General features: G+C 55.1%; 1 protein-coding gene across 2 annotated transcripts in view; it reads right to left on the bottom strand.

Moving 5' to 3' along the window:
* Positions 1-7,277: 7,277 nt before the first annotated feature.
* Positions 7,278-27,313, bottom strand: part of DOCK1 (dedicator of cytokinesis 1) — a 437,923-nt gene continuing 417,887 nt past the window's right edge. For both annotated transcript variants that reach the window (XM_066240428.1, XM_066240429.1), the window contains exons 47-52: positions 23,870-24,007; positions 22,904-23,049; positions 17,694-17,892; positions 14,499-14,652; positions 13,082-13,239; positions 7,278-8,496 (exon numbers count right to left, since the gene is read on the bottom strand). In XM_066240428.1, coding sequence (XP_066096525.1) covers positions 8,401-8,496; positions 13,082-13,239; positions 14,499-14,652; positions 17,694-17,892; positions 22,904-23,049; positions 23,870-24,007 — 891 coding nt within the window. In that variant the 3' untranslated portion in view covers positions 7,278-8,400. The remainder of the gene's footprint in view (positions 8,497-13,081; positions 13,240-14,498; positions 14,653-17,693; positions 17,893-22,903; positions 23,050-23,869; positions 24,008-27,313) is intronic.

The raw sequence follows: 27,313 nt of genomic DNA, 5'->3' as shown, positions 1-27,313 counted from the left end.
ACTGGCACCGGCTGGGTGTTTGTCTTCCTTCGGCTGCTCATTCTGCGAGGCTGTGGGGTCGACGAAAGGTCCCCCGGTGTGTGCAAATCAGGGAGAGCGGCCGCTGTGCTGCTGGGCCAGCCGTTCTCTCTTCTGGTTCTCCTCTGCTCTCTGTCTCCTCTGTCCCTGCCTCTTCTGACATTTCCGCCCGTCCACTTCTCCCTCTGTGGACTAGTATGTGAGGACAAGAGGGCTCTAAGCCACTAGCACCCCAACACTGCTGCTCTGACTCCAAGTGCAGGGCTCTGACCACACCTGCTCCCGCACCGAGCTGCTGTGAACACCCCTCCGACCTGCCTGAGCCTGGGCTTGGGGGCGCCCTGGCTGCCCCCAACGCCGCAGCCACCTCTCACAGCACACACCCTCAGGGCCAGCAGGTGGTGGACGGGCACTGGTCCTGTCGGTCACCTCCTGACCACTCCTTCTCCACCCGCCTTCTGGAACTCACCCCAGCAGTGCCTACCTCCCGAGCTGACCTCTCTGTCGTCTGCTGACCTCCACTCTCCCTCCATGGCCAGCAGCTCCGGGCCCTGGCGTGTGGTTGTTCCCGCCTCTGGAGAGCCTGTCCTTATTCTCAGGGGCGTGGAGCCGCACTCTTCACTCTGCATGAGGCTCCAGTGTGCACGGATGGGTCCTCTCTGCATCTGGTCTGCCGCGTCGTTGGACATGGAGCAGATGGGTATGAGGGAGAAGGCAGGGGAGCAGGGAGCCGGCCAGCCTCATCTCCGGCAGGACCTTGGGGACCCGCCGAGGGTCCTGTGGGTGCTTCCCCTAGTGGACAGGATGGGTGCCTAGGCCGGAAAGTGGAGGTGGCTGGCAGGAGGGAAGAGCAGGACCCCCAAGTCCTCACTCAGAGGCATCATGCCTTCCTCCCTGTCCCCATATGTGTCCCCATCACATACAAGAGCCGTGGCAGGGAGTGTATGGCCCTTCCAGAGTCCCCCACCCCCAATGGGAAACGTCTCCGATCACCAGACCGCCTCTGTGGTCCTCGGGAAGGCTGAGGGGACCCTGAGAATAAATTACTGAGACCTGGAGAAGGAGGAGACCTTCCCAAGGAGGAGAAGGACACGAGGAAAGGCTCGTAGACCAGGGGTCCCCAAACTACGGCCCGCGGGCCACATGCAGCCCCCTGAGGCCATTTATCCGGCCCCCCGCCACTCTTCCGGAAGGGGCACCTCTTTCATTGGTGGTCAGTGAGAGGAGCATAGTTCCCATTGAAATACTCATCAGTTGGTTGATTTAAATTTACTTGTTCTTTATTTTAAATATTGTATTTGTTCCCGTTTTGTTTTTTTACTTTAAAATAAGATCTGTGCAGTGTGCATAGAGATTTGTTCATAGTTTTTTTTATAGTCTGGCCCTCCAATGGTCTGAGGGACAGTGAACTGGCCCCCTGTGTAAAAAGTTTGGGGACCCCTGTCGTAGACCATGTAAACGTCTGGAATAGGAAGGCGTGCGCTTCCCCAGGGGGCTGCAGTGGGAATTGGGGAGGGGGTGGACAGTGCTAGGGGCCTGTCATTCAGGTTGAGGACAGAGAGTGACGGGGGTGGGGGAGCGTATTTCAGAGCTGTTCTGTAGGGCTTTCATAAACATACCCCTGCGCCTCACTCTTCCTTAACTGCAGTGACACCTGCAAGATTGTTGGTTCCGGTTATACTGTTCTAAGGGCTTTAGGCTGCATTTACAATAGAATTCTCAGAGGCAGGCTGTTTGGGTCATGAGCTCTGGGGCTCCCCCGCCCCGCCCCGCAGTGGCCAGTGTGCAGACCAGGTCTGGACATGTCCCCTCTGTCAGCAGAGGTGAGCGCGGTCCAGCCCGGGGGAGAACGGCAGACGCATAAGCAGTCTTCTCTCTCTCTCTCAACACAACCATCCATCAGAGGGGATGGGAGGTGACCTCCCCCACAGTGCAGGTGGACGGTCACCTTGAGGCATTAGCACAGGCCCACTCGGTTAGGGTGCTGGGGTGTGAACAGTTATCTCTGAAGACAGCAGCTTGGGCTCATCACAGCACCATGGTCAGGGGAAGTGGCTAAAACCCGCAGGCTACTTTGTCACAGTTGGAGAGAGAGAGAGAGAGAGAGAGGGAGAGAGAAAGGCCACTCAATTCACTGCTGCTTTTAGGACTGGCTGGGCTGTTCCTAGCCCCAGTGTGGGGAGGCGGGGCCTTCAAAGAAGTGAGACTACCCCGCCGGCGGACTGCGCGTTGTGGAGTTGTGTACCTGAAGTCCGTGTGCTTTGTGAACCAATGCCACCCCAATAAATCCAATAAAAAATATAAAATGTTAAAAGAAGCAAGAAAAAGTGTCGCCTTATCCAGCCGTGTGACACTGGCCACGGGCACGGCCACTCGGCATCTCCATCCAGCGCTGGGCCGCTGGGCTCACGGTCAGACCTCTGATGGGAGCGGAATCCCAACTGGAGGCTCCGAGCCACATGAGCTCCGGGGTCTTTGCTGAGACAGCAGTCTGGAACTCCTCTTCCGCTTTCCCCTGAACACAAGCCCCTGATTGTGGCCGTCACCTCTCCGCCCCTCCAAACACGAGCCCCTGATTGTGAACGTCGCCCTCCCCCTCCCCGTTTCCTTTCTTCCAGCCAGGAGGACGGCCATGGTGGGTGTGTTTGGGGACAGTCCTCACTGTCGCTGCACATCTTGAAATCTCAGGAGCTGGGCCGGGGGAAGGGGGAATAGCTCCCAAATCCACTACTGTGGCTCTCGAATTCCAGGCACACCACCCTTCTCAGCCAGGAGGACAAGGTAGCGGGGACAGCCCGGTTTTGCCGGTCTTCCCCACACTCCTCCACTGGGTGGCCTTGCTCAAAGCAAGCTCAAAGCGAAAGCTCCAGCCACGGCCCCCTGCTGCCCACGGAGCCCCCCCTGGAGGCTGTCACGCCCGAGGAGGCAGCAGGTCCTTTACCCCAAAGCCAAATTACTGAGCTTCCCTCCTACGGATGGACCAGCCCTCGTTCCTCTGAAGTTCCCGCAGAGCTGGGGGGCGATTCCAACAACACTTTCCCGTCACTGTCCCTTGGACGCCCAGGTTCACGGCTCACGTGGAAAACCTTCCCCGATGATGGAAAAGCCCTCAGATGTCCCCTGCAGAGACGCCAAGATTAGGTCAGAGCTTAAAAACACCCCGGTCCTTTGCAGGGTGCTCCTCGTTTGATCTTAAGTGCCCTCCTCTCCCATGTGTGTGTTCACGATGCTGAATCACCTGCAAAAGAGTATTTTAAAATAGCATAATTTATGCCACTTCAGAAATATTCTCATTTCCAGAATGATGATGATGATTAATATTATTACTATTATTATTATTATTATTATTATTTTTACCTTGGAAACTGCTGCTGTCGTCATTGGCGGCGGCGGTGGAGTTCCGCCATCGGGCACCCCGCTGGGGCAGCTGCGTTTCCGGCACTGCCGCGGGCACTCACCACGGGTGGTCGCGCAGCCTGTGTGCCGTGTGCTGGCACTGATCCAGGCGGTGAGGTCACTTCTCAAGGTCAGGGCACCAAGGGGAAGAGTCCATCTGCTCCTGCCCGAGCGGGTATCGTGGGTGTGGAGCAGCTCAGGCTGGCTTCTTGGGCCATCTTGGGGGTCCCCCTCTCTCTCTCCCTGCTCACCCCCCGTGAGAATATCATGGACTCTGATGAGAAGGACAAAAACCCACAGTCCCGTGTCCGTTCATCTAACGGGGTGGATTTTAGGAGACCCGGCAGCCACACGCCTTCCCTTCCGCTCCAGGCCTTCGCGGGAGTGTGCCCCCCACCCTCACCTGGGTGGAACGGGTCCTCTCTCCTGCTGCATTTGGCTCGGACGCCCATGGTGCCCCGACCCCCTTCCCCAGCGGCCACGCTTACCGTGCTGTCCCCAATGAGGACCTTACGACCACGTTGTTCAGGAAGGAAGGGGAGGGGAAGGAGGAGAACGGGGCTGACCGTTACCTCCTGGACCGTGAAACCCACAAGTGGGTCCTAAGAAGGAATCAAACGCACCCAAGCTGCTTGTGATGAGGAGCAAGTCTGCCCGGTGACCTCTCGGGGGCACTTGGGAGGGCAAGGTGGCCCTCCTTCCAGTCTGTACCTCCGCTGCAAGGCTCATCAAAGCCGACGAGAGAGAGAGCGCCTCACCACTGCCCAAAGGCCCGGTCCTGGAAGTGCTGCTGAGGCTCATGAGAAAGCCACCGGCGAGGGAGACTCTGGCCTGTAGTGCCTTCCCAGGCAGGTGCTCAGGGGCACAGGACCCACAACATGCCTGGGCCATCACAATCTAGGGCATGCTCGGGAGTGGCCGGCAGGTCCAGCAGGATACAAGGTAGCCTCACTCCATCCACGCGGGCCTTCCTGTACGCCAGGGGGCTGCGGACATGATGCTCAGAAGCAGAGCGTGAAGGGGATGCCTCCCCCGGTGGCCTGGGCAGCCTGGCTGCCGAAGGACTGCGGGCTGAGCCTGCTGGGGTCCCATTCCCTCTCTAGTGCCCCTGCCTCTCCTTTCCAGCCAGAGCTACGGCACTGAGGGGCTCCCAGGGCCTGAGTGGACGCAGGTGCTGTTCTGCGTTGGGCAAGGATGAACGGGGAGCAGCGATTTTAGCTTATTTGGGAGCAAAGACCTACTGGTGCAGCAGCTTCCCTGTTAAGTTTTTCTAAGGCATCATCAACAAAACCGACGTTGAAATAATTCAAACAGGGCAGATAGGAAAACAACAACAGCAACAACAAAAGGTAAAAGTTCCCACACAGACTTTACGAGGCAAGTCCGTCACTATAAAGTAATTAAGAGAGAAAACTAAAAAGCAAAAGCTAAAATCCATCCCACCAGCAAAGGCTGTGGTAAGCATGAAAGTCAGGCTCGACACCGCAAGAGAACCCAGACCCAGACAAGGGCAAAGACCAAACCTCCGCATCAAACAGACTTAACATCTTAACATCGATGAATGAATAATTTTCTTCAAGCACAGAAGGTGGTTTTCAAGTAAGAAAAAGACATTTCTACTTGTCGATTCTAGCTCGTGTCCTATCTCCTTCTAATAAAGACGCGAGGAAGGTACGTGTTAATTAGACTGTATTGTTAAAGTAAAGATGAATTTGTGACAAATCATAAAGCATTTTGGAAGGCAGCAAGACAAAGCCAAAACCGGAATGCATGAGAGCTACATTTGGCTTTGAGCTTCCCGGCAGCCAAAGCAAAAAGAGAACGTAAACCTGTCCCCATTTCTGCTTTAGAGTGTGCCTTGTCACGAGGGCATGTCACCTCCAGGCAGGGGGTGGGGGGGTGGGGGTGGGGGTTCTTGGAGGACAAAAAAAAAATCTTAATTTGTTTATGAAAGAAGCATAGAGATATATCAAATGCAAAAATAGACACTAGCTGTATCCATACTATTCAAATTTCACGATAAGAAGCAATTAGGAAAAAATGCCTCAAGTGGCTCTTTGGGAGAAGAGACTGAGCAGAGGTTGGGAAACAGTGTTTCTGATGAAAAGGAACACGGCCTGATAACCAGAAAGGCGAGCTGTGCCCTGGAGCCACATTCCGGACGAGCGTCTTCAGAAGCCGCTTAGACGACACAGAGGTCAGTTTGGTCTTGATTATATAGTTTTGCAGTCCAACCAACTCTGATTCAAAGGGGAAGAAATTTTGTCTCTGTACACTGTGAAGTTTGCTCTTTTGTGAACAGATTTGTATCTTTGTAGTTTACATCAGGGAATTTCTGTAACAGGCAAAAGGTGCCCAGTGTTCCCTTTCTAACCGTTGTGTTCGCCGTGCATGTTCCAGCTCTGGACACATGCCTGGGACTCCTGGCTGTTGTTAGGGGGTGAGGGTGGGGGTGGGGTGAAGGGTTATGGGGGGGGACTTCCTGGAGGAGGCTGTGGGAAGGAGGCAGGGGAGAATGACAACTCAGATGCCATTCTAGAATAGAAATTACCACCTTCCATAGGGTCAGGAACTACAATTCCTGTTTACAATTTTTGTTCACAGCTCATGCAACATAAAATGCATGTCATCCAAAAATTATCTGCCCCCGGGGCTGGCCTCTCCTGTGTTCTCCCAGGTTGCTGGGCCAAGGCAATTATTTTAGGATCATGGATGATATCCAATTTCTAACATACTCAGCAGAGGATGAATATTTATCTTGATCAGAGAGTAAGGATTCACACACACACACAAAATAATTCCACGTTCATATGCGTCCAACAGGCCCCGGAGATGTACGGGGTATTCACTACAAGCACGCATACACTGAGGGCATCCCCTTAAGGGGAGACGATTATCCTAACATCCTGGGTTCCGTGGTGGCCACCCCGAGGCCTGGCTACGGGAGGCAGAGAGGCAAAACTTGGTTTTTTTTTTTCATGTTCTCAAAAAATATATTTTTATGTGCCCCCAGGCACTAAACAGCTCTGGCCCTCTACGCAGGCATCAAGCTAGAATGAACGAGGGCTGCCCGCCTGCTCTGCCCCGACTGACAGCAGCATAACACCACCGGTCAGGGGTCTCCTTGCCCACTGCCAGGGGGTAAAGATATTTAATGCTCCAGACCTTCATGTGAAGTGGATCGATAAACCATTCATCCAGCAGGACAACGATTCTGTAAAGAAAAGCACGCGCAGCTTAGAAAGAACGGCCGATGAGAGGGCATCCCGGCACGCGGCGATCATCCACGGGTCGGCGGGCTGCGGGGTTGTTCTCACGCACGTGAACTGTTCACACAGGTTTAAAGCGGTAAGCGGGGGAAGAGGGGGGACCCCTGGGGACGGGTAACCCACGGACATCGTGAAACCTACCCTCCTGGGGCTCTGTGGCTGGACAGTCGGCAGGAAGAAGGGTTGGAAGGGACACAGGGGAACATGCGTTTTATTTACATGGTCACGGGGACCCCCCCGGCCTTGTGTGTCTCTGGCCATGCAGGACCCCGAGAAAACTCTGGTGTCTGATGCAGCTCGGGTTACAGGACAGAGCCCACCAAACAAACAGAGCCACCTCCGCGGTGCTCAGAGGAAGAGGTCACTGAGGCAGCAGGGACCCGCAGACGCGCAGAGGGACGTGGGGGGCTCGGTCAGGGCCCCGGGTCAGAGACACAATAAACCCGAGATGACAAAGGCCAGCACTGAGGAGGGGGCGCGTCAGGGTGGGCCAAGGAGCTGTCTCTCTCTCTCTCTCTCTCAGACAGCAGACTGCCAAGAGCGACGTGTGCGCGTCACATCGGGGACAAAAATGGGGTATGCCCGACGCTGTGCGTCCTTTTAAATAACATTTTATTTTTCATTGTCAATGATTAACTTCTGAGCTTATTAGAAGGATATCGTGATTATACCGAATACAAAAATATAGATGATAGAATACAAATATTAGGTTATACAAAGTTAGTAGTTTTTTTAAAAATATCATTGCTCACCAACATCTTCAGGACCTTGGAGCTTTGGAAAAAAGAAATAAAACAACAGAACTTAATTTGGATTTTTTTTTTTTTTACATTTCCAGCAGTTAAAAATGAAGAACACATATTGAGAATCATGTGTGGACACCTATTACAATCAACAGAAGGACCACAGAAATTAAAATGAGTGCTAAGAACCATCATATATACACACTTCTGTACAGAGGACAAAAAGGAATTCACCCGGTTAAAACCTGTCTCTTGTGGTCCGTGTGACCTTTATTTAAGAAGAAAGAAGGCCGATCTTCCTAGACTCATGGTTATTTTTTTCCACTTGATCCAGTATTTCTTAATGGTGTTTCCATTCCCATAAATTAGTAACTGTTCAGTAGCTGAGAGATACCCTATTTTAAATTATACCACAGGGGACCAGGAACTTGCTCAAAGGGCTGACCTTAACGGTCTGATGCAGGTTGAAGAGACCTTCAGCCAACAAGAAGTCCCACCATGAGCTGCAGCGAGGAGGGTTGGACACAATGCCCCACATGTGGACGCTGGGGCCCCGGCCGCAGAGAAGGAGAGGTGTGGAAGCGTGAGGGGCCGTGCTGTTCTCAAGGGCCACCGCCTAGCTTCTCCCACCGCGCTCCACTCGGCTCAACCTGCCTCTTGGTGAAGGTGTCATTTGGCACAAAAAGAGAGGGCTTTGGGGCAAGACTTAGGCTCTCTCGGTGGTGGTGGGGGGGTGACACAATCAGAAGCCCTCGGTGTTGATAAACTCTCCAGGATGCCCCAGACCTACGTCCATCCGCCTCGCTCCCCAATACTAAAGGCCACACGCTGCCACGCTGAGAACGAGCTCCTTGTAAGGAAGGGCAATCGCCCTAAATGTCCGATGTCATGGGTCCGATGAGGTAGACGCCAGAGATGGGAAGAGGACGGGCGAGGAAAGAGGGCCGCCTGCTCTCAGCAGCGCGCCCGCCTCCTCACTGCACGATCCCGGAGTCCACTGACGTCTGCTTGCGCGTGGTCTTCGGAGGGGGGGGAGGCGGGGTTTTGCTGGGCAGCGGGGGTGGCAGGTGCTGGAAGACAGGAATGCGAGGGAGACAGCATGTTACTGAGGTCAGCAGGAGCGACGGTCTCCAGGCGGGGTCTGTGCTGGTAGCACAGCAGGGAGCCACAGATGGCCTTTCTCTGGGTGGGACCTGCCTTCTCCATGGGGCATGGGTTGGCAGGGTGGCAGCACTCAGGACTGGGCTACTGGTATCTCTGATTAACCACTTCTCACAAAGCAGTTCAGCGGTCTACACAGCCCCCGACAAGGACAGCCACTGCTCTCTGTGTGGTGGCTTTAAATCTAGGTAGGTGCCATTGATCTAGGGCCTCTGGAAAAGGACTGATTTCAGAACTGGTTAAGAGCCAGTGACTATGAACAAAGCAGGGCCCGGGGCCACCAGGCTGCCTGATGGTGTCACCGCATAGCCTTCCTCGATAAGCACCCACCGGCCCCTCCCTCCGTCCCTGCCGATGCCCGTAAACTGGTCAGGGGCAGACCAGTCCTCGGAGATGCTGTTGGGGGTGGAAGAGACGCCCCTCCCCAGCTCTCGAAACGGTAAAGGCCATAGAAAGGAGTGAGTGCTGGCCGAGCTGTGACAGCACCTGCAGCCGCTCCAAGGGGCCCAGGTACAAGGTAGTGCTTCATCCACGGTCTCTTCTGAGACTGCAACCAGAAGGCCTGAACCCGGTTAGGGAGCTGTGTAAGCTCTTCTGGAGGAAAGCACAGCCTATAAAGAAAGGGTGCAGCTGTGTCCCCATAAACTGTTATTTACAGAAACAGGTGGGCAGGCTGGATTTGGCCCAAGGACGAGAGTTTCCCTGAGAATGAACTTAGAAGCGTAAAAGTGAATAACTGGGTTCTATAAAGGGAACGTCAGGTACTGGTAAATGACTGGGGGCGGGGGGCTGCTCCCGATTGCTTTCGAACCCTTCCCCACTACAGGCAGCTGACACACAGAAGCTGTACACCTACAGGGTGGCCAAAGAGATAAATGAGTGAGTCAGTGAATCACTGAATGGGTGGGTGGGTGGATGGATGGATGGATGGATGGATGGAAGGGTGGATGGATGGATGGGTGGATGGGTGGATGGGTAGATGGATGGATGGATGGGTGGATGGATGGAAGGGTGGATGGATAGATGGAAGGGTGGATGGATGGATGGATGGATGGATGGATGGGTGGGTGGGTGGGTGGGTGGGTGGATGGATGGATGGATGGATGGATGGATGGAAGGGTGGATGGGTGGAAGGGTGGATGGGTGGATGGATGGGTGGGTGGGTGGGTGGATGGATGGATGGGTGGATGGGTGGACGGATGGATGGATGGATGGGTGAATGGGTGGATGGATGGATAGATGGATGGATGGATGGATGGATGGATGGATGGATGGATGGATGGGTGGATGAATGGGTGGATGGATAGATGGATGGACAAATGGAGGGATGGACGGGTGAATGGATGGACAGACGGGTGGGTGGGTGGATGGATAGATGGATGGATTGGATGGGTGGATGGATGAACAAACAGATGAGCTGACCACATAGGTGGGTGTACAACATCAGCAGACCAAGCTGGATGAAATCACAGAGTACCACCATCTAATTAAGGGTGACAGAGGATTTAGCAGCCTCTCGGCGGAAGGCCACATTTGGCTCCATGTGTGGAGTTTCCAGAACAGAACGCTGACGCTGCTGTCTCTTGTTCAGGGCCCGAACTCGCTCCGCATTTGCAGTCCAGGGCACACAGAGGAGAGAAAGGATGGGGAGAGAGACCTGGTGTAGTGCTATTCAGACCATATAAAAAGGGAAGTAACGAGCATAGATTTTTTTTTTTGGTATTTTTCTGAAGCTGGAAACGGGGAGGCAGTCAGACAGACTCCCGCATGCGCCTGACCGGGATCCACCTGGCATGCCCACCAGGGGGCGATGCTCTGCCCATCTTGGGGCGTCGCTCTGCTGCAATCAGAGCCATTCTAGCACCTGAGGCAGAGGCCACAGAGCCATCCCCAGCGCCCGGGCAAACTTTGCTCCAATGGAGCTTCGGCTGCGGGAGGGGAAGAGAGAGACAGAGAGGAAGGAGAGGGGGAGGGGTGGAGAAGCAGATGGGCACTTCTCCTGTGTGCCCTGGCCAGGAATCGAACCCGGGACTTCTGCACGCCAGGCTGATGCTCCACCACTGAGCCAACCAGCCAGGGCCAAGCATAGATTTTTAAATTGGTAAGATCAAAGAAACACCTCCTTCAAGGTCTGACAGACGACTGTTTGTTTGCAGGGTGAGGTTCAAGCCTGGACAGTGTTTGATGGGTCTTGTATTCCCCTACCCTGTATCTCAAGCACCAGAGTGACACTTCGAATACTGTGGCAGCCACGTCCGAGAAAGCTTTCTGAACAAACACGTGGCCAGTGCCGTAGCCTCGAGAGCCAGGGGGCTGCCCCACGGGAGCCCCTCAGAGTCAGGGATCTTGACTGATTTTCATAATGGACCCTTTGGCTCACTCTTTTATCTTTCATGGTTCAATTCCCATTCTCCTCTTTTAAATTCACCAACAAAGAGTGAGCCCACTGAAACCCTAGGCCCCATGTGGGACCCCGTACAAAAAAGATACCCAGGCCCCCGTCTGTGGTCTGCCCTTCCTCTCTCTACCCGCGACCTTTCGGTGTGGCCTCCGATGTGCTGTCATTGCTAGGTCAGGCGAGTAACAAATCTTTTATTTTATTTTTTTCACCAAAGTCTCTGGAATTCTATGCTCACGTTGGTGTTGACAGGCTGAGATGGGCACAAAACACAAGGAATGGGTCAATGGCATGCAGTGGAGGGCCCGTGAATGCTGCCGGGGACGGCATGTGCCACAGAAGTCCTTCCTACCTGGGGCGAGCTGGCGGGTCTGTCACCAATAAGCACCATGACAGCACCCACTGCCGGGTGTGAGAGACATCTTGCAAGAGATGACAGCTTCAAGTGGCAACAACTAGAGATGGAGTGGACGGCAAGCCCACGGCTGAGCTCTGAGCGTGGCGGGCTGTGAGCCGATCACCCCGTGGCAGAGGAATGACCCTACAACAGCCTGCTGGCAAAGGGAGCCCTGCCACGCGTCCCGGGAACACAGCGGGCTTCCAACTAATCCCGACACACGCACCCACGGCCGTGCCACCTGAACACGTGGTCACGCGGCAGGTAAGTCCAACAAGAAGCTGAGAGCAAAGAGCCTCGGGAAATCAACTTAGAGTTAGTTGGTCAGTTTCCATGGTAGCAACCAACAACTCCAGCTTCTGAACAGCCATCGTTAGGTAGCCGAGGGCCCGTTCCCATCGCGGCACCTCTAGAGACAGAGGGACACCAAAAGCCACTGTGGCCACAGAAGGACAACCGTCCCTCTCGCCTCAGAGAGGAAGCCCACGCTGGGGCTGGTGTTCTTCCACAACAGCAAGCAGTCAACCACAAAGACGGCAATGCGCCCCCTCTCTCACAGGGAGAGTAGCAGACATTCTGTGAAAACGTCCCCATAAAAAACAGCAACAACAAAACCCCCGGAACAAGAAAGTAAAAGCTTGTAGAAGGACAAATACTGCTTTTTAAGGGGAAAAAAGCAGGTCTCCCGTTAGGAAAAGCTCACGGCCACGTAAGGACCTCACTTCTCCTATGTCCCCCGGGAGTTCTGTGGTCATGCTGCACCGCCTGGAGTCGGGGCAGACACACAGGATGTGAGCGGGGTGTTTCCCGCTCCCGACTGGGCTGATCTCAATGTGCCGGGGGCGACCCTGGGTGGGGCTCTCCCGGCCGCCTGGTCATTCCCCACCCGCCCCTCGACGGCATGCCGGCCTCTGCACACGGCCAGGCTGCTGAGCCACCGAGAGCCACGTGCAACAGCAGCCCGGAGAAGAGAAGCGTGGTGGACCTCCAAAGAATGTTCCTGGGTCTGTCGGCTGGTATCAGAGGCGCTGGTTTAAATGGCATGGGAAGGCCTTCAGCTCATGTTTGCATTAATGGGCAGGCCGCTACGCCACTGAGCGGTGAGCACATCAGAGAAGATCGATAACGAGTGTAAGAGTGTGGAAAGGGTGTCCGCTTCGGGGACCCAGCACTGCCGAGGGCTCCAGCACCCAAATCTACCTGGGGAGGGTGGGGGTCCCAGGGAGGCACGGCCGACCAGGGGTGAGTGGTCTCAGGGATCTGGTCTTTGCCCAAATTAGAGCCAACTCTTGCATTCTCTGAATGGTGACTGCCTGTCCCCACCCGGGGGCGGCCAGTGGGAGGGGGACTCTGTTAAAACATCGGCCGACTTGTTAAAACAGTCAGACAGAGCTCATCACGGAACAGCTAGTCTTCACAATCAAACTTTCACCAGCACTGCACCTGGAGTGGACAGCCCTCCAAGGTCCTGGGGCCGGTTCCTCACTTCACTGCCAGGAATGTCGCTCCCCCTTGACTGTCCCTCTGTCACCGTAACAACCAAACCACCGACCACCGAGACCCAGAGTTGTGATCGCTGTGGCCTCCTGCTCCCCGAAATCAGAGTAACCGCCAGTCCCCACGCTGACGTTGGGAAGGAGGGATCTGGGTTCTGTGGAGGCAGAGCCACGACAGAGCCACGCTTCGGGCCCCGACTTACCCTCTGGTGAGGCGGGGGCGGCGGGGGCGGCGGAGAGCCTGCCACGTCCTGGTGGTCCATCAGGTTCCCGTAGTCGGCCGTGCTGCCCTTGAGCGGCAGAGGTGGCGGGAGGTCGGCCACGTCCACCCCGGCCACGGTCATGCCGTTCAGCTCCAAACCTGGAAGGCCGACGGATGGAGCATCAGACCCACATCCCCACTGGGGGTGTGCGCAGGGGCGGCGGCTGCCCGGTCTGCCCGGAGTGGGAGGGAGGCAGAAACGCTAGATCCCGCAGAGATGCCTGTCAGCGGGGCCGAGGCAAGGGCGAGGGGCGTGGGGAGGGCAGGGCCCGGGGTCCTGTCCCACGGGCATGTTCCAGAACAGGAACATCAGGTCCCTTAAGGCACTAAACCCAGAGCCTGGACCCTCTGTAGACACAGCCATGTCACGGCAGGGCCACTTCTGGTCCCTCTCTGGGTTCCTTAAACAGCTGGGTGTCACGAGGACCATCTCCACCTGCCATTCTCAAAGGGCAGCCAGGGCTCTGCCCAGCCCTGCACAGTGACTACCTGGGAGCACCCCCCCTCCGCCAGATCTAAGAATCTGCACGACCCGCTGCCCCCATGCGGGTCTCTCTCTCTCGACAGGAAAAGCCATGATTGTACAAAATGAAGTTATATGAGCAGGAGCAGGCTTTCAACAAGCCGCAAGAGGGACAATCGATCCTTTCACAAGTGGACGGAAAAGGTGGCCGTTTGCAGATGGAGAAGCAGTCGCGAAGGCCTTCAGCCCTTGTTGAAAGTCTTAGAAATAACTCTGTTTTCCTTTTAAAGGGAGGAAAATGGACATGCTGGGTGATGGGTCCCTTTCTCTCAGAGTTAGTTCTCCTGGTGACCCATCGGATGAGAACATCCTTCCTGAGGGACCAACCCCCAGGAAGGGCTGGGTCAGCGCACAGGGTGGCCTTGTGGGGGCCCCGAGGGGGCCGACCGGGGGGGCCTCTGACTGAAGGCTTGCCCCTGGGAACGGCTGGCCGGTCGTGTTCACTGTGGCAGAATGAATGTAAAATACCATTTGCCATCTGTGTCTATTTTAAGTGTACAAATCAGTGGCATTTGTTACATTTAGAAAGTTCGCCTCCATCACCGTTATTCCCACAATTTTCTTCTCTCTCCCAACACAGAGTCTCCCCGCAGAAGGCCAACTGCCCCGCCCCTCTCCCCCAGCACACAGGAGGTTTTGAGAGCCCTGGCAGGGAACTCGGGGAGCCCAGGACAAGGCTCTGGCCTGACGTGCTGCTCTCCTGAGAGGGACACTGGAGGAAGGCGGTTGCCCGTGGACACCATCTGTCTGCTGCCTGGGGAGGAAATGGGTCTAACTCTAGAGGCTCTGACCAAGGGGGGAGGCCCAGGACGTGCCCAGGAGAGTGCCCACTCACTGGACTGGAGGCTGAAGCTGAGCTTGGCCCGCGGCATGACTGGAGGGGGTGTCTGCTGCGCGGGCGGTGAGGAGGGGGACACCGAGAAGCGCCTCTCGGTCCCAATGACGTTGATCACCTGGCTCTTCGGCCTCTGGGGCCGCAGGGGACTTATCTGTGTTGGGGAGACAGAAAGAGCACAGTTAGGGTCTGTCTTGGCCTACGTGTGACACCTCAAAATTCCTATGTTGAAGTCCTGACCCCCACACCCCACGTGCCCATCAACGTGACCTGTTCTGGAAAAAGGGGCCTCTGCGGGTGATCAAGTTAAGACGTCATCCGGGTGAGCCCGAGTTCAGTATGATTCACGTCCTTACCAGAAGGGGGGCTCTGACACAGACACGTGCACACCAAGGGGGACAACATGTGACCACGAAGGCAGAGGTCGGGGGGGTGCTTCTACAAGCCAAGGAACCCCAAGGTGACCAGCGACCCCCAGACGCTGCGGGGAGGCCCTGCGCCCACCGTGCCTCACAGAGCTCAGAAGGAGCCCGTCGGGCGACAGCCTCATCACGGACTGCCCGCCTCTGCCCGGGAGACAGTGCGCTTCTGCCGCCCGAGCCCTGGTCTGGGGGACTCTGTCTCAGCAGTCCCCACAGACATGTCTGTGACATCAGGGAATTTTATTCACAGATTTCCTACACCTCAGTCTCAGGCTATTAGGCCTTGAGGGTCACAAACATTTCAAACTACTCTAAGGCAGGAGTGACTCAATATGTCATTAACCAGCAGAAAAGGGGGGGGTTCCGACCCCTCCAGGAAGGGCAGGGGGTATGAGCATGCCATCTAAGGGGCCTGCAAGGGCAGGGCCCGTCGGGAGGCTCCTGAGGCTGGCAGGAGGAAGGGTTAAGCCGTTTGGGAGATGGGGTGGTTGAGGGGACATGAGCCACAGGCTGACTTCCGGAGCAGATGTCACCGTCCTGGGCAGAAGTGCTGTCGTGTGTGTGTGTGTGGGGGGGGTGTCTGGGAAGGCCTGGAGCAGCTCTGCACTCTCCTGGGTGACGGCGACAGTGGCCTGGCAGCAGGGAGGCCGGGACTTCTCCCATCTGCCCTGTCGCATCCCGGAGGAGCTCATTCTGCTGACTCTGGAGACACAGGCTGCTCCAGGGGTCAGATGCCAACTGCACCTGAGGGTTCACCCGCCCACCCCGGCTCTGAGAAGCAAAAAGGGCCGCTGCTTCCGCTGCAGGAAACCTCCCGGGTGTGGAGTCCGGGGGCCCCAGCCTGGACCGCTGGCTCAGCCCTGCGGCACCTGGCCCATCCAAGCCACACTGTGGCTGGACTCCGGCTGCCTAACGACTCACTGACCTCTCCGACACCTGTCACCTGCAGGCGGAGGCTGCCCTGTGCACAGACTGACAGCTGGGCTGGACCGAGGACAGCCTGCCCCCAGTGAGAAGTCAGAAGTCCTGGCTCCGAGCTGCATGGTCATTGGGAGGCTCGTCAGAGGCCGCAGGAGGGTCCAGGTCCTGTGCTGTGACCCTGGAGCCTTCTGCGGACGTGCCGAGGGTACTCTGGGTCAGCTAGAGGAGGCCCACCCTGTGCGGACTGCAGCCCGTCTTTGACGGTGTCCTTGCAGGCCAGCAGGGCCACGTGGGGAGGGATAGAGCCAGCACAGTGATGGCCCCGTGCCTAGCATGTCCCTAGAGTTTTTTTCACACAACTTAATTGTGATCAACTCAGCTGCTTGGCTCAACTTCCGAGGCCCCGATTCTAACAACTTCAGAGAGAGCTTAAATAAAAACACACAGAAGACTCACACAGTGTCTGGCACTCAGTAACTATTCAAAATATGTTTCTATTAATCCCCCCACCCCACTATGAGGCCTTGAGATGTTGAGAACTATATCCCGAGCTGAGAGAAGGGGATGTTGGCCTGCCCCCGTGGGGTCACTGCCCTCTGACTTTCTAGAACAATGGACAGAGAATGTGGGTGCATTCATTCACCCAAAGCTTCTCAGTCCCCCGCAAAAACCAAGATCTGGACGCTGAATGCTGGCCTCCGCCGGCCCCTCGCCTGGGCCCGGACACCCCGGGAACCACGGCCCAGCTGCAGTCAGAGCCATGCAGAAAGGCCTCCGAAGGGCAGCGCCCTCTTGACGGCCATCACGGCTCCCGGGTCTGCTGCCTTCTGGCTCTAGACAGCCAAGGACAGGCGAGCGCTGTCCTGAGCAGCACGCTGTGTGGCTGAAACGTACCCTCTGCGGTCCATGACACTGAGAGCCAATGAAGTATGTCTTATTGAAGGTGGTCCCCTCTGAGCCCTTCAATCACAGCCAGCACAGGTCACGGGCTTGGCCACCTACAGCCACCGGACGGACAGAGCCCTTCTGTTGCTAGAGGGAGGTGGCTCCAAGCCTGGCTTAACCTTCGATGCCTGGAAGGGCCCCTCCTCTGCTGTGTGTTTGGTCTGCAAACAGCGCTTTCTAAATAGGGTTCAGCCCAGGGGCTGCCCCGTGCCTCGTTTTTGCCCTCATGCTGAAAACGCAGCTGGGAGCTTCCGGAAGCTTCTGGAAGCTTCCGGGAGCAGCCGCCCACCTGCCCACCAGGCTCAGCCTCGCGCAGTGCAGGCTTCACTGCAGTCACATGGCGGGGACTCCGGAGGGAACAGGATTCCCTGGGATCTATTTTTAATGCCCACTAACCAGCATGTGTCATGCCAAGTCCCTGAAAATCCTTCTGAAAGATGGCCAAGACATGTGAGCGTGGAGCAGGGGAGTCCGGGGAGACAACAGGGGACCCCGTGTGGCCAGCAGACCCCAGCAGGAAGGGCTCCAGCGGGTAGCTCGGAGTGGCCAGGGGGTCACTGCGGCCATGTGGCTTCTGGGCAGGAAGGGGCCAGGGAAAAGGTACACAGGGCACTGTTTCCCGACAACACAGCATGGCTGTTCATCTCTGAGACATCAGGATGCCCAAGACCACGTGGGTCCCGCTCGAATCCCTTGGGAGGGCGGGCGGCGTAGAGCAGGGAAAACACTTTGGTCGCCCTACGGCAGCGGGTTCTGTAAGGGGTAGGTGGAGGGAGACCCCGATTTTTAAGTGACTATTCTGCAGTCAAGTCAGTAAGCCCCAGTGGACGATCCCTCCGGCCAACCGCGGAGCCAAGGCTGGTCCCCAGCGGCGCCCCAGCAGGAGCAGGGTGCCCCCAGAAGGTACCGTTTCCGAAAGGATGACCGCCTCGGCCGGCTGCGGGGCCGCGTCGGCGGGCTTGAACTCCTTCTCGAAGATCTCCTGGTGCTTGCTGTTCCTCTTCTCCTTCTTCTTCTCCTTCTTCTCCTTCTCCCCATCATCCTTGTCCAGCTTGTCCTGGGACCGGGAGTGCATTTTCTTCGGCAGGAGGGGCTCCAGGGCAAACCTAAGGGAAACGGTGGTGTCAGTCGTGGGCCTTGTCCCGGAGAGGGGCTGCCTCCACCCCGTGGACACGCGCACAGTCACGCACAGGAAGCCTCAGTGCTGCCTGGGGACCACCGGCCTTCACAGGAAAGGGCGGTTTTATTTTGTACTTATTTTATTTTATTTTTCCTTTCTAGGTGAGAGGAGGGGAGAAAGAGAGACAGGCTCCCACATGTGCCCTGACTGGGATCCACCCTGCAACCCCAGTCGAGGGCTGATGCTCTGCCCATCTGGGGCCATGCTGCCAACCAAGCTATTTTTAGCACTCCATGGAGCCATCCTCAGTGCTTGGGGCTAATGTGCTTGAACCAATCGAGCCATGACTGATGGATGGGGAGAGAGAAAAAGAGAAAAAGAGATAGAGAGAGAGAGAAAGGGAAAGGGGAAGTGGAAGGGTGGAGAAGCAGATGGGTGCTTCTCCTGTGTGCCCTGACCAGGAATCAAACCCAGGACGTCCACATGCCGGGCCAACGCTCCACCACTGAGCCTGGAAAGAATGATTTTAAAAAGGGGGAGTGAGGGAGACTTGAGATACATAGTAACCAATTGCAATGGCTGGACTGTGTTTGCACCTCAGAAACAACAAAGGGGAGGAGAAATCCACAGTTACAGGATAACGAGGAACAGGAGGTCTGACACTGTTCAGGGATTTCTGTGGATGGCAGTGGGAGGGAGGTACTTGTGGAGGGTCTGCTTCCCAGGGGAGCCCTCCCCTTGCAGCGATCCGTTCTGAGATATTCACAAACGCAACGGGAAGTTGGCGGGTGCCATGGAATTTCTGGCGCCGCCATTCCGACCAGGTTTCTGTGGCTGGATATGAAGGTTCTAGATAGGAAGGTTCTAGATAGGAAGGTTGCTTCAAGTTCAGAGTCCTGTGGGGGGCTCAGCTGCAGGTTTCAGGAGATGCCTGTGGGTTTTCAGAATGGAGGAGCTAGAGACCGAGGACCTGGGTCCGATCTCTGCCCCCTGCTGGTGACGCTCACCGTGGGCTGGAGGGCCCCAGACACAAGATGGAGGGAGCACGCCGCCGCCTGTCTGCTCAGTGACACCAACCAGGTGGTGCAAAAACACGTTAATGGCCAGCCTACCCAGTTAACAACCTGGGAGAGGTCTGTAAGGCACACGTCCGAGCTGGGCGCGTACACACTTATACACACAACTGCAACCTGCTCACTTCATATAAGACAGGGGTGAGGGGGTTCCTGGTTCTAGAAACCTCAGAAAGGGGAGGAAATGGGTCCACTTCCAGGATGGACATTTCATTCTCTGCAGCAGGGAGGCGACAGGAGATGGGACCAACGTGGATCAAGATACGAAAGCAGCTTTAACTCCTTATAGTGCTAACTCACACACAAGCTATTGTTATCAGTAGGATCATATATATATATATATATATATATATATATAAAAACATAGCACACGAACATGGTATTTCACAAGAGATGCGGTCTGTGAAAAGGAGGTATAGTCATGCCATCACAGAGGAGAAATCGCCTGCATTGTGATTTCTGATCAGTGTCTTTCAAACCGTGGGCTACACATCGCTTCTCTATGATCAAAAGACACACAGCAGGAAGCCAGGAGCAGTCACAGAGCTCCCTCCTCTTTAGCGGCCCAGTGCCCACCGTCCCCAAAGCCTGGTGGCAGGGCAAACCCCAGCCCCCATCATTCGAACTGTTGGGACAGGGAGCCGGCCAGAGCCTGCACTTGGGACCTCGCTGCCCTCACAGTGACCTTCCGAGCCTGACTTCCTGGACCACCTGGGGAATAAACATGCCTCCTCTGGGGAAGACTGACCACAGACAGGGAGACTTAGAAAGGCAGTCGTATTTCCGTCCCGGCTGCGGCTTCTTCTAAACTTAATCGTGAAGGGAGCATTGATTGAGAACCCATCCTGAAGGCCATCCCAGCAACCTGCCCGACATGGGAGAGGTAACGCCGAGTTCACAAAACCACACCGTGGTCCACTGACGACACGGACCGCCCAGAGCAAGAGCCCATCTCTCGCTTCCGTTTCTCCCCAGGGAAGCTGGGTGTGCGCCCCCAGAAGGGCTGTCCTTTAAGGCACGTTCCCTGTAAACTGAATGTCGGGGTCCATCACCAACAGCTGCTAACATCCCTGACACAGACACAGGTGGACACGGAGTCTGTTCCTCTGAAGGCGTCCTGTCCCCAAACCAAACCTGGATCTCATCGGCCCCTGGATGCAGCCACCAATCTGCTGGGAGTGTGCGGGACAGGGACCCAGGTCGGACCAGACCGCAGCAAACGCTGGCGACGGGGTAAGCCCCTGCCTTTGCCAAGACACAAATGACAAGGAAAAGAAAAACGTGGAAAGAAATCGGTTGATGAAGTGAGAATTAAAAAGATGCACCAGCCCTTTGCCAGGTGAGAATCTGATCTGGATCAAATTCAAACGAACGTAAACACAGGATATTTACGGCACATCGGTATCTGACGACGATGATCTAAAATCACTGTTAATTTTTTATGTGCGATAAATCGTTAATTTTTTAACTTCTTTCACATTTTACTTTTTTTTTTCTTTTTCTTTTTTTTTTACAGAGACAGAGAGAGAGTCAGAGAGAGGGAGAGACAAGGACAGACAGACAGACAGGAACGGAGAGATGAGAAGCATCAAACATTAGTTTTTTGTTGTGCATTGCAACACCTTAGTTGTTCATTGATTGCTTTCTCATATGTGCCTTGACCGTGGGCCTTCAGCAGACCAAGTAACCCCTTGCTCAAGCCAGCGACCTTGGGCTCAAGCTGGTGAGCTTTTGCTCAAACCAGATGAGCTGGGCTCAAGCTGGCAACCTCAGGGTCTCGAACCTGGGTCTTCCGCATCCCAGTTCAACGCTCTATCCACTGCGCCACCGCCTGGTCAGGCTTATTTCACATTTTAGAGATTTTGCCTGAAATATTTATGGATGAAAAGATGTGACATTTGAGATCTGCTTCAAAATGATGGGGAGATAGCAGGGGACAGATGAAAATAAGATGGGCTGTGAGTTGATCACGATCGAGGCTGGTTCAAGGGCCTTGGGCCTCATGACAATATTCTGTTCACTTTGTCCACGACTGCGAACTTTCCAAAATAAAAATTTTAAAAACGGCTGATGAAAGACACCCAAGTTGACTGTGACCACGAAGGCATTGGGGACACCTGGACTTCTCCCGTGAGAGACACTGGAAACCAATCCATCCACATCCATTGTGTGTTAGATGTTGTATCTGCCCTGGACGGATAGCTCCGTTGGTTGGAGCATCATCCCCAAAGCACAGAGGTTGCTGGTTTGATCCCCGGTCAGGGCACATGCAGGAACAGATCAATGTTCCTATCTCTCTCTCTCTCCCTCTCCCTCCCCACCCCCCCCCTCTCTCTCTCCCTCCGTTCCTCTCTGGCTAAATTCAGTAAGAAAAAAGGGGGAGGGGTGTTATATCTATTATATTATACACTTTACTCAAACATATTAATATTCTTATTCTAGGCTTTGCAGGATTTGAGACAATTAATGCAGGAAATACGGATCAGGGGACGTTGTTTGGCTCGAGGAAGACATGTGTTGGGAAATGCAGACTTGTGTACAAAGGACCAAGAGCCGGACAGGTTGTGTTTTAAGATTTTCACCCACGAAAAGCCACTGCTGCCTAGATAGACCTCACTCTGCAGGTAGCCAGTGCGTGCGAGACCAAAGCCTCATTCCTGCCCCACTCGTCACAGAGCGCAGGATGAAACCCTGAGAATGAACAGCATCCTGGACTCTATCAAAGATGCCTCTGGTCAGAGTTTAAACAAAGGCCTCCCGGGAAGGAGGCAGCAAGAGCCCCCGCTCACGCTCCCCCTTCCAATCAAAACCTCCAGGTTGATTCCGACCCTCGTCCCTGTGTTCCTGGAAACATAAAACCTTTTCATCACTATGAAAAGGGGAATGTTCTTGGGAAGAAGCTAAATTAAATTTCTTCAGCAATCTTGTGCTAAGTGACAAGCTACAGGATGTAAATACCGCTAAATTGAAGATTTCCATATGGGCTCGTCTTTACCAAGAGCAGACACTGAGAAACATCACGGGTGAAGAAAAAAAAAAAAAGTAGGTGTCATTTCCTGTTCTCCACTGGGCACGTCAGCCGTTGACAAAAAAAAAACAAACAAATAAACTAACACCCCCCCCCCTAAAAAAAAGGCACTTAGAGTTGAGCGTCCCCGGGTGCTCTGGGAGTCTGGTGTGTGCACGTTGCAGGGGCCGGGGCCTGTGGGTTGGGGGGGGGTTGCATTGTCAAACACATGGGCTGGACAAGCACACACGTGTGCAAACTCAACAAGAAAACCATTACAAGTCCTTCCCTGATGTTTACATTGCATGCATTGTTTTTTTTTTCCTTTTTGTAGAGGAACACACTAGATGCTTCCTACTCAAAAGCACACACACACAAAATATCCAGACGGAGGTTCCCCCTGAACAGCGCTCCGAGCGATTGTGAGACAGTCGGCGAGGGCTCAGATGTTCACCATCTCTTAGGTTCTTTTTCCTGTCTCGGGAGCCTTCTGCTCTCTGGTGCTCAGGAGCAAAAACGGCTCTCCAAGGAGGTCCAGCAGATACGGCGGTTCTCAGGGAAGCCTGGCTGACTGTGACATCCGGCCCTGTGTGACCCCGGCAGGTGCGCCAGAGATGGACAGAGCACGCACCGTATCGCACTGCATGCGCCCGGCAGGGACCCCACCGCGCTTCCTCCTGGACACACAGAAGATGACCAAACACCCCCCACCCCAGGAGGTTTTCCAATTTGATGGAAACCTTACCCAAAGCAAGCAGGTCTTTCTCAAAAACTCACAAGACTCCGAGGGTCTTCGGGGAGGGTCTCCATTTCAACGACAGTTTGATTATTAAAAAATCCTCCATTGCAATAAAACCCAGCCAGGGCCCCCTCTCGGGCCCTCCAAAGCCCTCTCCCTGCTGCTGGGTCCCGCTCACCCGTCAGAGCCCGGCCTGGAAGGGGTGCTGTCCGAGGACAGGGAGGAGACGGAGGCCACCGACAGAGGCCGGGATGAGGAAGGCATCGTGAAGGATCGCACCATGGACCGCGGGCGGCTGCCTCGTCTGTCATCCAGGCTTGAGGGCTGCAGGGGAGGGAGAGGGAGAGAGAGAGAGAGGCTTGTTGGATGTTTGTAGCAACAGACTTCCCGTCTGGTGCGGTCAGACTCTTGGGACCGCGTGGTTGTTGCAGCCTGGAATCTAGACCACAGTTGTCAACACTTTTATGAACAGTGCCATGTTCCTGTTTGGAGTCAAAGATGAAAATGATATTTGGGGGTTGGGTGGGTTGAAACCTGACCCTCTGTTGTGAAAAACAACAGGAAACCCCCCCCCCCAAAACCAAACCCAAACTTTCTTTTGGCTCTATAAAATTGTAAATGCAGTTTCTTTACCATGACCACCATGCATCAGCCTCTTCCAAAGTCCTAGCAGGAAGTGTTGCCTGGAACACCCTTCCTGGCCTAGATCGGTGACCCCTCCCTAAGGGGTACGTCTTCAGTAACAGTTTCAGACCTCAGCCATCCTCCCTCCCTCAGTGACTCTGGCCTTGGGCTGCGCACAGGCACCCCTCTGACTTGGGGCGCTCTGAGAGCCACTGCCCGGTGTGCTGTTGTTCGTGTGGCATGAGATTTCTCCGCGGCTCCAGCGCACTATGGGCAGGTGGTGACCTAGCTGATTCGTGGACATTCCCTGATCCTGACATTTTCAGTTCCTGAGAGGAGGCTGCTCAGTTTGCTGGCAGAGGGACTGAGAAAGCGGATCGAGGTCCCAGACACCTCCACTTCCTAAGCAGGCGTCCTGCTCAGGTCGTAGTCACTCTACCCTGTGAGCCTGTCACTGTTGGACACCGTGACGTCCCTCCCCGCCCCCCCCGCCCCCCACGTTGGCAACGGGACCGCTCACCATGGTCCGGACACCATACTGCTTCTCCACTTTCTCCTTCAGCTGTCGGAAGCACGCCTCCATTCGCTCGTGGAAAGGCCTCAGCGCTTCGGTGACCTTCTCTCCGTGGATTCTGATCCCCTCGGCCAAGAACGGGATCTGGAAAGCAAAGAGGTCGGCCCTTCTCATGTCCCAGCTCGTGATCTGGGGAAGGGGGCGGGCACGCCAGCCAGGCTGCGAGGCGACTGCCGCGCTGGACGGACAGACAGACGGACGGGCTGGTTAAATTCGCCCACAGGTGTGTCACCCCCGGGGACCCAGCTGAGTAGATGAAAACCATTCGTGTTTTAAACTGGACACGGGGTGGTACTCTGCGCAGGATGGCCGCAGGACAGCTGTGTCTGATTCACCGTCCTGCCCATCAATCCAGAACACACTCATCTGGGCTTCGTGCCCCTTGACTTCGGGAAGAGCTGAATTTTTAATTTGTTGAGATGTAACTTGATCTATTAACAAGCCAGGGAGCAGAGCAAAGATTTTTCTCTTTTTTTAAGTGAAGATGATCACCTTTACAGGCAACTGAGAACCCAACTCCAAAACACAGAATTCTAATTTTATGGGATTGATGGCCCTGACAGGTCGTCTTCTTGGAAAAGAAAGACCAGATTTATTCTTCCTGAAAACTAAAAATAACCTATCTCCCCTCTGCCAACACACGCTGTCACAGAACATCTCCGCCAACACTTCCCTCCTGAGCGTGGAGATGCCGCTGACCTTTAAAAGCGTCACCCGGGGGAGACATTTCCTTCCCCAGCAGCCCCCTCCGGGGTCACCGCAGTCAGGGTCGGGTGTCGGAGAGGCCCCCGCTCTCCTGGATTCTGCTTCCCACCCCACCCCACCCCTCCCGCTCGGACAGGGAGCTGGACACTCTTCAATGCCATCCAGCAAGGAGGCTTCCTCTTAATAACTCGCAATGAAATCAACATACGGGTTAGAAACAGACTTCTCCCGACATCATGGAACACTCATCTCCACGAGCAGGTTTACGAGGAGGAAGGATGAGAGGCACACAACTGAGCGGCGTGTGAACAGGTTCAAGAAATCTTATCAAGATGAGGCCAGGCCTAACTTGCACGCGGCTGCCTGGTCCAGCATGTGGCCAACTGCGGCCCCGCCGGCACACACACCAGGAAGGGCGGATGGAGCGTGAGCTCCCTGCGTCCGTGGCCGGCTCTGCGGCTGCTGGGACACACGGTGTTGTTTTGCTGACAGCCGGGCTTGTATCCAAGGTGTACGACAGGTATCCCCTCCTGCCAGTGACTGCCCAAAGGGCAGCGTGCAAGTGAGCTTTCAGAAGACCTGGGACATCTTCATCCTCTGTAGAAACCACTCTGGCGCCGGCAGCTTCCCGGGGGCTGGCTGCGGTCATTCAGGCTTACCAGCAGAACATGCTCACAGATACCCTTTGGCTGCCTGAGCTCCACCTCGGGGCGGGGGGGGGACGGGACAATCAAGGCAGGCTGGGGACCACCCCGGGTGGGACGGTAAATGTGGTGTGTCTACCTGGGTGCGATGCTAAGTGTGGGATGGTGGCCACCCCAGGATGCTGAAAGCACTTTGGTTGGAGAACGGACCTTTATCCAGCATGCAAAACGCAACCTGACCTTTCTGCTGTGTGTTGTTGGTTTGATCAAATGCTGAATTGGGCAGATTCTTGATGCCAAAGATGTTCCTTGCTGGACTATGAAGTCCAGACTGCTGGGTTTAGGTCGCTGGTATTGGGTGCATTGCTGTTTGGCATGAGATTGATCCCCTAGAGAGGTCCCTGGGATTGGTCACATAGAACCTTTTCTGAGGATGGAAGCTGGCCCCTGATCTAGGTCTACTTGGGGCTGGCGTGCAGATATGAATAAAAATACATTCCAACTTACCAGGTGCTGACTGACCATATAAACAGAGGTCACAGAGCAAGGCCGGAGACGGCCTTTGCAGAACCGTTGTTTGGTGGGTTCCACCCTGGCCAAGCACCAGAGTCTCTGGGGCAGACTGGTGAACCCCATCCCGAGCCCTGGTTCACTCTAGGATGGAGCCTGGGAATCGGCATTTCTAAAGAACTTTCCAGAGCCCGGGGAAGGGAGGGGCCCGCCTTGGGGTTCTTCACGCGGAGCACAAAGCCGGCTCTCAGAAGACGCCCTTCGACCTGGTAGTGCTCTCCTCGAGGTTGGCCACTGTGGGTTCCCTGCAAACGCCTGGCCTGCCAGCAGCACAGAACATCTGGAAGTAAGGCTCCGCTCCGTGCTCCCGGAGCACCACCCAAGGCCATGAGGGCCGTGCTCATCATCACCTGGGATGATGGACGAGTGAGTCTGGGCTTTCGTTCCAGAAGGGAAGTGTGCACGCACCGCGGCGGGTTCCTATGAGCCTGTGTGGGTTCATCTTCGGACGCTCGGCGGGGATGCTCCATACGGCAGATGCTTTGGGGAATGACCGACCTGTGCCTTTGAGGATGGAGCTGGCTGGTGCTCACTCGTGACCATGGCAACACCCAGAAGAGCCCCGTGTGGCAGCCTGTACCTGACCGCGGCCCCCACGAGGGAGGAAGCAGGTCAGCGGCATCCTGGTCCAGCTGCGGCAAAACGGAGCAAGGAGCTGCCCGGCAATCACTCACAGGCCCTCACAAACGGCGTCAGGAACCGAGCCGTGCTTCCCACACCCCGGGCATGGAGACTCTGCCAGTGAGCCCCGGGGATCCCGCAGGGGAAAGCCTCAGTCCATCCACACCGATGGAGATTCACAGAAAACCCAAGCCTCACAAACCAACAAGAACAGGAGAAGGCAGGCCAGCCGGCCCGAAGTTCCTGCTTTTCATGATCATAGGCATGACTTGAGGACGGATGTGAAAATATGGGTTTTCCAAACATTCGCAAATGAAAGCGAAGACCACAGGTAACCTGTGAATTTGTATTTTCCGGCACTTCGGTGTGAACCAAATTGCTAGAAAACAGATTTCCTCCTTTCAGCTTTCCCGTGTGCCGCTTTAAAATTCATCCTTTAATATAGTTATAAGGAGCGATGACATACTGCTGACACGAAGCTCTCTCTGGGGAACAAATTATTTTCCTCTGTAGGACTCGAAACTCTTAAAATCCAATTTCTGTAAAAGCTTACAGGGGAAAGAGAGAAATCAATAGGACCTCCGCAGACCAGACTAGATTTTGTCCGGCCTTGGTTTCATCGCCTTCAGTTTTGAATTTTGTATCCTTTGGTTTCTGCAACATCTACATTGGAATCATTCAGATGTCTAAACTCCCTTCCTCTTTTTTTTTTCTTTTTTCTTTTAGCCACAGGGAGCCCGCCTACATGAGGCTTCCCGTCCAGGCAATGTGGCCACGGAGGCCCTTCGGAATCAGTCCCTTCCCACTCCCCGACAACGTTTCTCATCACAGAATAATTCCAAACCAAAGA

The sequence above is a fragment of the Saccopteryx bilineata genome, chromosome 7 (assembly GCF_036850765.1).
Source record: "Saccopteryx bilineata isolate mSacBil1 chromosome 7, mSacBil1_pri_phased_curated, whole genome shotgun sequence".
NCBI classification, from domain to species: Eukaryota; Metazoa; Chordata; class Mammalia; order Chiroptera; family Emballonuridae; genus Saccopteryx; species Saccopteryx bilineata.
This window is presented reverse-complemented; position numbering and strand designations above follow the sequence as displayed.